General features: G+C 43.3%; 2 protein-coding genes across 2 annotated transcripts; both read left to right on the top strand.

Moving 5' to 3' along the window:
* The first annotated feature begins 893 nt into the window (after positions 1-893).
* cfap58 (cilia and flagella associated protein 58) lies at positions 894-5,488 on the top strand. Its single transcript, XM_085935932.1, has 18 exons — positions 894-1,145; positions 1,289-1,571; positions 1,638-1,786; positions 1,866-2,016; positions 2,085-2,279; positions 2,362-2,499; positions 2,580-2,739; positions 2,879-2,961; positions 3,024-3,215; positions 3,299-3,460; positions 3,531-3,677; positions 3,758-3,898; positions 3,961-4,184; positions 4,270-4,378; positions 4,481-4,585; positions 4,645-4,764; positions 4,828-4,952; positions 5,029-5,488. The coding sequence occupies exons 2-18, from the start codon at positions 1,317-1,319 to the stop codon at positions 5,129-5,131; spliced, it is 2,559 nt and encodes an 852-aa protein (XP_085792058.1). The 5' UTR covers positions 894-1,145; positions 1,289-1,316; the 3' UTR covers positions 5,132-5,488.
* Positions 5,489-5,906: 418 nt separating this feature from the next.
* Positions 5,907-11,157, top strand: fez1 (fasciculation and elongation protein zeta 1 (zygin I)). The gene is made up of 10 exons (XM_085935599.1): positions 5,907-6,043; positions 7,122-7,473; positions 8,470-8,557; positions 8,881-8,967; positions 9,048-9,213; positions 9,298-9,629; positions 10,078-10,158; positions 10,240-10,315; positions 10,387-10,452; positions 10,529-11,157. Exons 2-10 carry the CDS (start codon positions 7,151-7,153, stop codon positions 10,543-10,545), a joined length of 1,236 nt encoding a protein of 411 aa, XP_085791725.1. The 5' UTR covers positions 5,907-6,043; positions 7,122-7,150; the 3' UTR covers positions 10,546-11,157.
* The last annotated feature ends 26 nt before the right edge of the window (positions 11,158-11,183 follow it).

The following is an 11,183-nucleotide window of genomic DNA, read 5'->3' as shown; positions in this document are numbered from 1 at the left end:
ATTTGTGAGATTTGTTTTCAAACTTATTCGGATATGCTTTCCACATTACCCTGAATGAATTGGAAGTTGGAGTCTGTGCACATCCAAAACTCACCGCTAGACGGCGACAGCTCTGCATTAAAAAGTAAAACATTATAAATCGTGAAAAAATGACTTTTAACTCCCATCAACCATAAAGGTGTCTCTCATTATATTATTGTAGAGGGGGAAAATCAATCATTCAATAAAATATATATCGTTGGAAAATATTTTTCTGAAGGTCATGAAAGCCAAACTTCAGTCTGAAAACTAGTTTGTGGTTTGTTTGTTTTTTTTCTTCATGAAAAGTTAGGGTTTCCTTTGAATCCATAAACCAAATGCAATACTACGGAAGAAGGACAAGCCGAACTAATCGCTGTAGTTCGGTTTTCCATTTTATTTTGGTCAGTTTTGAGTGTGCTTACAATAACTCAAACAACTCAGTACCTCAAAATGTCTCTTTGTGCAATTCATCCAGAAACGTAACAAGCGCTTCTAGTCTGTTCATTGGCTGCAAATTCTTTGTTTTTCTAGATCTTCTTTGAGACATTTACAATTCTTCTTCACCCCAATTAATGAAAAATGGATTGAACTGTCAGTTGTTTTATTTGTGTTTTCAAATGTCTTGGTATGCTTGAACTGTAGTTGTAAATTCATAATGGTGTATATTACATCAATTTTTATTTATTAAAAAAAAGTTTCAATTTTCCACGACAATGTATGTTATTGCACAAACACAAAGTGAGCATTTATTTCACAGCACTGCAGGCTGTTTTCTCACGCAAAGTAAATATTAAGGTGACGTTAATGTAACCAAAACTACAACGAAGGATTTCGCTCGACACGTCACGTCAGTCATTTGATCAAGTGTGACATCAGAATGACTTCCTGACTATATTTGTATCATCTATCTAATCTGCGATTCAAAAGAGAACATCTGAACTGGGGGTTTAAATAAAATAAAATAAAATAAAATAAAATAAAATAAAATAAAAAAAAGAGTCACTTCCTGGTCGCCAACTTTCTCTCGCGAGATTGGCCGTTGCCTGGCAACCAACATAAACTGAGCATCAACAGTCTTCTAAATGGCACTAGGTTCTTATTCGCTCTTTGGATCGTAAATTGCGGTAAGTCGTCTCGGGCTTTACTTATTTACAATTAATAGCAACATTTGAAAATATGAAATTTGTCAGCTTGAATACAGACTGAATATTTGAACTAAATTGGACCAACTGAAAAGCCAGATCTAACTATGAGCTGATGTTCACAGGTTGGAAATAAATCCAACAAGAGAAGACATGGCTGAATCATTGGAAGAGTTCCAGGTGGTCCTCAGTGAGCTCACTGAGGGCCAAGAGGAACCAAACCTGGTCAAGATCCGTGAAGAATACGAGAAACTACTCAATGCCCTGACTAAGTCGTACAACAACGAGAGAAGGCTCATGGGCAAATGCAAGGAACTTAGTGCAGAGATGGCCTCAGCCTCAAACAAATTAGAAGCTTCCCGCAAGATTTCTCAAGATGATGATGCAACAATGACTTCACTAAAAGCGGTACATATAAGATGAGTTGATGATTGTACACCCATAGAATCAGCTAACCCCAAATCACTTCCACAGGAATTAGATAAAGCTTGGAAAATGGTGGATAATGCCTACAATAAAGAGCAAATACATTTGGAGACCATCAAAAATTTACAAGAAGAAGTTGCCAATCTAACACAGGTAGTAGAACAACTAAATATAGCCATTGCCAACCAAGATCAGAGGTGAGTCCAGCAAGCCATTTGTACAAATGCTTCCAAATGGCGAGCGTGTGTTCATTTGTCCCCCAAAATGTCTTTTCAGTGATTTACTGAAAATGATCGAAGACTTGACCAACGAGCGTGATCGTCTTCTGACGACCGTGGAGAGTCTCAGAGAACAGCTGAGCATCACCGGTGCAGGCAAGCAGAAAGCAGAGAATCAAAGGGAAGATGCCTTGAACACCATTTCCCAGGTACGGGGCAAAAAAGATTCCCATGAAATCCTCTCCGTCAAGCAAATTGTTCCTTTCTCTCTCTGTAGCTGCAACATGAGGTTCAGTTACAACAGAATGAGATTTCCCGTGAGCAGAGGTTTAAAGAAAAACTAGAAAAAGAGTTGAATGAGATGTCCCTTGACTTGGAAGCAAAAGTTCGAGAGATCCAAACAATCCAAAAGGATTTCCAAACCTCCAAGGATGAGCAGCTGAGATTAGCGCAACAACTGAAATCCATGAAGGTCATCATCACGGACATCCATCATTTCAGCGCTGCTTCCATTTCAATGACAGCATGAATGAATTCATTCCCCCCCCCAACAGTTTGCGTTTGATAAACTCACCAAAGATCTGGAGCTGTTGCAAAACAAAACCAACAAGCTGCAGCGCGACCGAGATCAACTTGTATCGCTCAAAGAACACCACTTTTGGGAGAATCAGAAGAATTTAAATGAGATTAAGGTGCAGAGTACACATGAGCAACATCGTACAATGGTTTTGTCTTCCTACTTCCTCATCAAATGTCCTCCCACACCTGTCAGGTCAAAGATGAAACCATCAATCAGATGCGCCATGAGATTTCCAAAGAACGCAAATTGAAAGAGGCCAACCAAAAGAAGTTCCGTGTGATGGAGGAACAGAAAGCTGACGTGGAAGTACAAAGAGGGATTCTGAAAACTCGGATCACTGGTCTAGAGAAAGGTGTGCCATCATGATGATGCATTGAGCTAAAGTGTCAAGGGTTATGCTAATCGGTATTACACTGACAAATGATCCCAAAAAAAAAAATCTAGGGGTCCAACTAAACCTAAAGTGCCTGGCCAACTTGTCCTTTCTGCAGAGTATGAAGCTACAAAAAAGCAAATTGAAGCTGACAAGAAAATCATCGCTGACCTGACCAGGGAACGAGACATGTTGTCAAAGGTATTGTAATCATCACGTCATTGTTGCTTCTTAACCCATGTTTTGTCCCTTCCAATCGAAAGAACGTAGCCAAAGCGACAGATGCAGTGGAGGAACAGCAGTGCATCGTGATGGAGCTCGAGACGGACAAAAGGGTGCTGCAACAAGAGATTAACGGTTACTGCGTGGATGGACAGAAGTTGCGCAAGGCTATCCAGGACCTGGAAAAGGAACGGGACCGCTTCATCAATGACAACAACAACCTCTTGCAAAAGGCAGGTCATGTCTGATAACGCCAGGTTCCGTTCCTCTTTGTCAAAGGAATTAATTCCGGGTTTTTTTTGTCTTGCTGGAAAAGATGCAACAAAAAGTCAATGAACTGGAAACAAGCCAGATGGCAGTCCATAACTGGAAAAAGAGAGTGGCAGAGGAAGAGCTCAAGCTGGAAAGAAAAGAGGAACTGTTGGATTCTGTCATCACCGAAAGGAACCACTACAGCAAAAGCCTCGTCGATGCTCAGGCAAGAATGACCGGGTATTTGCGCACTTGTTTTGTGCGCTCCTTTGATGGATGTGATGCTTGTATGCCAGGACGACATTGCAAAGTTGAAGATAAAGAATAGGGCCATGAACACCCAGAATACTCAGTTGAAGGAGGAGATCGAAATAAAAGAGTCCACTATCCACAAAGAACAGCAGCACCACAAACGCTTAGGGCGAGATAATGACAATCTCAAGGTACCAGAACATTTTTTTCTTCATACTATATTCATTTATTTATTTATTGATGCTGTGCTCCCGCTGTTTGAAAATTCCAGGGACAGATGAAGACAATAACTCTGCAACTGGAGGAAGAAATTCGACGTGTTGAGAATCTTAAAACGGAACAAGAACGACTTCAGAAAATCATAACGGACAAGCAAATGGAATACATGCAACTGAAAAAGCAAATCGATCAAGTAAGACATGAATCGTACTTGGCGTGGATTGCAGCGCCAGCCACGTCGACTTTTGTTTCCAGGTGATCAGGGAACGGGACAACTTGGGTAAGCAGCTGCTAAAACGCGACGAAGAACGAGCTCTGTTGTATGAGAAGATTAAGATCCAGCAATCCATCATATGCAAGAGGGACTTTCACCACAATCAGAAGCTGGAAGACATCCGACTCCTCAAATTGGAAATCAAGAGGATCAGGCGGGAAAAGATTATCTTGGACAAGGCTGTGCCCAACGCGGATGATCTCAAGTCAGTAAGAAAGGAGGGAAATCATTGCTTGGAGATTCAAGTTTTTTTTTTTTTTTGAACTAATTTGATCTTTGCCGTGTTGTAGACGAGAGTTGTTTGCCCTGCAAAGGGAACTCGCCAGAGAAAGAACAAGGAACGGTGTCCTTGAGGAACAGCTGAACCCCATCAATATTCACAGATGGAGGCGACTGGAGGTAAATCAATCCAAATCTTCTCGCCAATCAAATCCACTTTCATGGTCAGCACGTGGAAAATGTCGGAAGCATTAACGCCTATGAAACGATTGTCGACGACAGGGCAGCGACCCCTGCAAGTACGAGCTGATCCAGAAGGTTCATACTTTACAGAGAAGACTTATCAACAAGACGGAAGACTTTGAAGAACAAGAATTCTTATTGCAGGTGATTTCCCTCAAGTGGTTGAATTGTTAAGTCTTGGATTGATTCCAATTCTCTCACAGGAAAAGGAGAAGCTGTACGTCGAGCTGCAGCAACTTTTGGCTCGGCAGCCGGGCGCCGAAGCACTTGAGCAGCTTCAGCATTGCCAGTGGACATTGAGGGAAAGGACCAAAAAGTTAATGGTCAGTTTGGTTTTCATAGGCCGAGCGCAGTTTGGATTTGAAAAATCCCATTTGATTCCACAGGCACTGACCGCCGAGGTGAGAGTGCTGGATTCAAAGTTGAATGAGTACAAAAGCGAGAATCAAAAGTTGATCAATGAGATGGCCGACCTCAAGAAGAAATATTTCAATCAGAAAAAGCTACAAAGGTGAGCAAATGGTAATCTCTGTTCTTGGTTGTTATTTATTTATATTTTTTGTCTTATTTTCTGTGTCTCGTCTCAGCGACAAGTCCAAAAGCAAGGCGGAACAGTTGGTGCTACCTCAGCTCATCAACAAGCCACATTACTCTGGTGGAGGTTTCAAGTTTGATGAACTTTTCAGATGATCAATGAACAATTGGATTTGTTTCAAACAAATGTATAGGTGAATCTCACAAAAGTAGGATTTTTCTCAGGAAGTGACCCTTCTCAGCTGCCTTCAAAGCTAATGTTACATCTGAAGCACTTGAATATCCAGGGACAGTGGAAAAGAAATCTTCAAAGCATGATGATAAGAATAGTTTTGATGCTTTTTTTTTTTTAATCATTTGACATTTTTGGTGTGCACGCAACTGTACAAGTGTGTTATTATGACATGCGGAGCTGTGTGTGTTTTGATTTAAAGTACACACAATAATTCATATATTTCTTCTGAGCCATTTGAAATAATTGTGCTCTGTCATGAAATAAAGATACTGAATGATGATGCCTCCTGATTTGCTGCTATTTTTATATTTGAAATCATATTTTGGACAGATTCTTTTTAGTTCTAGAGTTTGTTTTTGAAATGGAATTGAACTGTAAGATGCAAAGTGATATGAATGAAAAAAAAATTGGAATGAACATGGAACATAGTAAAGAGCTGCAATCATTTTATATTTCAGATTGGATTGATGCGCTGCAACATCCCCTTCCCCCCGCCCGCCTCATGAATATGTGAGCATGAAAGCTTGCACTGACAAAGGGGAGAGAGATGCTCAGGAGAGGGGAGGGGCTGCGCTGATGTCATGTTTGCTGCGCAGGCGCCGCATGAGCTGGGCTGGCTGGCTGGATAGATAGATAGATAGATGGCAAAACAAGGGACTGTGGGTGGGAGGACACGGAAGGGGGACTGAGGGAGGAAGCAAGGGAAAGGATAGCGAAGGAGCTTCAAGCCATTTCCTTTCTTTTTCACTCTGATTTGAATGTAGCATCCCCTCATCGCCTATTGTGGTCCTGCCTACCATCAAATAGGACCATCACATCCACATCCAGCGCAGGTAAGCAAGCATCAGTGTGACCGACCGAGCGCGGGAGCGGGTGGGCGGGCGGGCCGTGATTGAGATTCTTGTCTTGCATCGCCATCTTTTCAAAGGGGGGGCTTTGTATTCCTCATTTCCTCCATCTTTTATTCCTCAATTCTTGCTTCTCTTCTCCCCTCCCCCCACATTCCTTTTTTTTCCTCCCTCCCCAATGAGCTGATGACATCCACTTGCTTGTCATCCATTAGTAGCTTGAAGTTGCACCTCCCTCTGCATACAAAGTGGAATCCATCTTAGGTGTTCTTAGGCATTGTGGTGGTGGTGGGGAATAAAATAAATCATGATAGCAAAATAACAATAATAATAATATCAAATAAAAGGTCCCTCTGACTGTGATTGGCGCTTTCAATCCCTGAATCACTGTGGATCAATCTGCTGACACACATTAGGGGGCTGATAGCTCAGACATGTGCATCATATTCATTCTTTATGTACAAATTGGAAACATGTTCGCTGGAAGTTTGATTCATTCATCAGAATGGCAGACGTAGAAATTTGGAAAGTTTGCAATATTGAAGATATAGTGAAATGAACGCTTTCTTATGAATTATTTGGCTTTTCTTAATAAGAAATGACCTGTGTGTGAAAATATGGTTCAATATAAGCATAATAACACTCACCATCGTTAAATGGCTAGAATATCCTTTTCTACAATCCGTGAAGATACTTCATTAATTGTGGTTTTAGCACTGGATTCCCTTTGGGACACAGTTCCCTTGTGGTATATCCGACAACAGCGTGCCATTTGTCATGAGCTTTGGAAAGACATCCCTTCAATGACTATGATTGAGAAAGAATTGATTTTGCTACAACTCAGCAAGCAGCTATAAAAATAGAAAGAGGACAGCTGGTGAAAGACAGACAGATAGACAACTTTGTATTACTCAGCCCTACTCTGAGAATTGAAGATTAAGCCGCTTTACGGACTTCCATTCTCTTAGCGATAGCTAACGTGAGATAAGATGGCATGCAACATAGACGGACGGTACAGTAAGAAACCTCGGACCGACATTACAGTTCTATTGTTTCTCAACAGCTTTTGGACTCAGAAAGTGAGGGGATACCATGGAAGCCCCTCTGGTGTGTTTGGATGAGGAGTTTGAGGACCTCCGGCCTTGCCGTACGGATGACTTTGACCACCCGGCGGTGCTCAAGCACCCCTCTTACACCACCAGCGTACCGCCGGTCTCCATCACCCGAGAGGACTTCTCTGAGCTGGAGAACTTTTCCGAGATGATGAGCTTCAAGTCTATGGAGGACCTGGTCAACGAGTTTGATGAGAAACTCAACGTCTGCTTCCACAATTACAACACCAAGACCGAGGGCCTGGCGCCAATACGCAACCAGTCGCAAAACCAAGAGGATGAGGAGCGGCTCCGGGATGAAGAGTGAGTCATTCCTCACATCTAATGACGGGTCCATCGCCAGCTTTCTATATACACACACACACAGTTAAAGGTTCTAAAAATTCCCGTCAGTCAAAAAGATGACACGCTGAATTATTCAGCGTTGTGTGCTTTCCTTGTCTTTGGCGCTGCCGTGCTGTGCCGTGCCGTGCCCTGGCCTGGCCTGGCTTGGCCTGGCCTGGCCTGGCCTGGCCTGCCCTGGCCTGGCCTGGCCTGGCCTGGCCTGGCCTGGCCTGGCCTGGCCTGCCCTGGCCTGGCCTGGCCTGGCCTGGCCTGGCCTGGCCTGGCCTGGCCTGGCCTGGCCTGGCCTGGCCTGGCCTGGCCTGGCCTGGCCTGGCCTGGCCTGGCCTGGCCTGGCCTGGCCTGGCCTGGCCTGCCGCAAGCGTGTGTCGTCACACTGTGCAGATTAAAAATAGCATTGTTGTAGACACAAGGAGGACGGGGGGGAATAAAAAAGTCATATTTTGACCAGGTTATGGTCAAAGCACAAATTGTACATACTATTAGCAGGACTGCAAAGCCATGAATACATCCATTGAATAATACAAATCTTTTTCTGAGAATGCCACCGTGCTTCCAGAGTGTGAATAATGTCCACTATGTGAGCCAGCTGAGCGTGGGCAGCACCAAGCGGCTCCTGAAACGCCCTCTCAGTAGAAAGAAAGAAAAAAATGGCCAAAACAAAGGATGTTTCTCTCCCAGTTGATGTCATTCCTCCTCAAACGCAGGACAAGAGAAAGCACTGGCACAAGTTTTTGTGAGCGCTATTGAATCTATTTCTCCATTTCGAGCGATTTTGCAATGTTTATTTGATTCATGTGCTTTGTTCTTTCGCAGCCCAATGCAAAAGTTTGAATTTTGAGTGCGGGCGGGTACTGAATGGACAAAAGTAGAAACCAAAGCTTGAGATATCCGCTTTACTGTTCAAACCTATTGGAACTGTTCAATTTTTTTTTTCTTCTTTCTGTTGCATTGCAGTGTGTGGGATGCTCTAACTGACAATTACATTGCTGCATGGGACGGTCCAGACTCCGAAGGATTCAACGCCAATTTTTCTGACAAAGAGGTAGGCAGGCACACTCACGTTCAACTATCATCTATTCATGAAAGAATTCAATGCTTCATTTATGAAATTAATTCAATATTTTTGGATGAATGTATTGTCAAGCAAATAAATAAAGGAATATATTGAAAGTATTTCAAGTGAATATAAAATGTTTTACAATCATTGTCGGTTTTAGTCTAATTAAAACGATGACAAATACCACAATGGGGAAATAATTCATCTTTTACCGGTAAACACGATAACATTTCCATTTGAATACCAAAAAACATGTCATGTCAACTCGTGTCACTGTTTCTACAACTTTCTCTTCTCTCTTTGTCCAGATCCACGAAAAAGAGGAGGAAGAAATGAATGAGAAGAATGACAATGCCAATTGTCTGAGCGAAGAGCCTCTCATCACAGCAGATCAGGTTTGCATACTTTCCATGCATTCAAATGATCAGCGTAGCGAAACCAAAGTATCCTCCTTTTTTTTGTTGTTTTCTTCTAGGTCATTGAGGAGATAGCAGAGATGATGGAAAACTCCCCAGACCCTGGTGAAACGGAGGAAGAGGACGAGGAGGAGAGCAGTCGTTGCTCCTCCGGGACTCAGCCTTCCCTGCTGGAGGAGATCCGACAGCTGTCCCGAGCTTCTAACAACAACTGCTCTTATGAAGGTACATATGCAAGGCTTTTCCAATCATACATTGGCCTTCTAAGGAAAAAACAACAACATCATCATCTCCCGCTCCATTCTGCAGGCCTGAGTCTGATGCCCAGCTCCACGCTAGTTGAACTCTTGCACCGCGTGGAGGCCGCCATCCGAGAGTACTCGGAGGAACTGGTCAGTCAGCTGGCACGGCGCGACGAGCTGGAGTTTGAAAAAGAAGTGAAGAACACCTTCATCGGTGCCCTGATAGACGTGCAGAACAGGCAGAAGGAGCAGCGAGATAACAGCAAACGCCGACGCCGGGACAAAGCTTTGAGCCTGCAGGGAGGAGTGGCTCTGGTGCCCGTGCCCGTGCCCGTGCCAGCGCCGCCCAATACTGGCACCGCTGCTCGTGCCGAGAAAACGCCAAGCATGCCTGTCAAGGTAAAGTGGAGGCAGCACTTTCAACTTGAGTGGATGGACAACATTGAAAATAGTCAGACTTGACACCTTTTATTTGGACATAATTCACTCAACTCAAGTCTTTCCATAATCTAAAAAAGATTCCATATCGATAAATGCATCTATATTTCATTCCACATCATTCCATATTTCTGCATTCACTGCAATTTGTCCACAGAAGGCAATGATTCTTCAATCTATATCCGTATTTCCTTGTGTATGTAATGTCCATCCACCTAAATGTTCTCATTGAATACTTGCGTTAGAGAAACGTGAAACCGCATAATGGATCTCAAGGCCATTAGCGGATCTTCCTGGAATGATGTTCAAGGAAAACAACCTAATGGCGTTTCCTGCTGTGCAAAGCAAAACATCATGACTCCTTCTCAGTTTGAGTGACAGTGTCTGAATTGTGTGGACCTGCCTGCAGCGCTTCAGTATGGAGGGACTATCCAACATCCTTCAGACGGGCATAAGACAGACTTTTGGAAGCACAGGAAACGAGAAACAGGTAAACAAAATGGATTGATACGCTAGCCAAAGTAGTTCACCATTCAAGTCCCAATATCATTTGCTCAAAACGTCTTTCTAGTATCTGAACACAGTCATTCCTTATGAGAAGAAAAGCAGCCCACCGTCTGTTGATGACCTGCAGATGCTAACCAAAAGTAAGTTCCTTCAAAAATCCTCTTTTGTATTGCTTGCAAACACGTTCTCTATTTTTCCCCCTCCCACGTAGTTCTTTTTGCCATCAAAGAAGACAGCGAGAAGGTGCCGACGCTGCTGACTGACTACATATTAAAAGGTACCATCACTTGGATTTCAAAATACCATAAGGCCATGAGTTTCCAATCGGACTATCCACCGCTTTCCTCCCGCAGTTCTGTGTCCTACCTAAAGCTTGGTCCGAGGCCACGGTGTGAAGTCCTCCTTATCTCCGCTCGCAGCATGAGCCTTCTCCTCGTTGGTGGTTATTGGGCTGCAGCATCAACCTTATACGTATTCACCTCACCTATGATGATTGCTTAATCATGCTTTAGCCAGCCACTGAAATATTTCAAGGGGGACAGCCAGATCCCTCTTTTAAAGGACTTCACTCACGGAGCATGACACGCACACGCACACGACATGGTGTTTCTGCATTTGATCCCTCCCATTCCTATTTATTCCAGTCATACTTCATGCACTCATAAAGGCCAAGCCTACCTGTATTGTTTCTTTTCTTTGACTCCGCAAGCCATCCATTGAGGTGCAGTGCATTATTTGCTTCTTGTTTCCTTCCCGTTCTTTGGTTGACTGTGAATACACAGTAGCTTTTCTAATCTCTTTTCATTTGTATCAAACATTTGATTGAAACAGATTTTTCTACTTTCATTTGATGTCACCCAAGTGACAGCTGTTCCCCATTTGACCTTGGATGGCGACCCTCGCTCGCTCCAGTTGTCCAGGAAACATTTGCATATGTGATGAGTCAACGAATCTTACATTGCTAAATTGCAAATTCGAATAAACATGCTACCCTAATCAAGTGGGGCC

This window comes from Syngnathus leptorhynchus, chromosome 17 (assembly GCF_054491065.1).
Source record: "Syngnathus leptorhynchus isolate UIUO chromosome 17, UIUO_Slep, whole genome shotgun sequence".
In the NCBI taxonomy this organism is placed as follows: domain Eukaryota; kingdom Metazoa; phylum Chordata; class Actinopteri; order Syngnathiformes; family Syngnathidae; genus Syngnathus; species Syngnathus leptorhynchus.
Note: the sequence above shows the minus strand (reverse complement) of the source record. Positions and strands in the feature narration are given on the sequence as shown.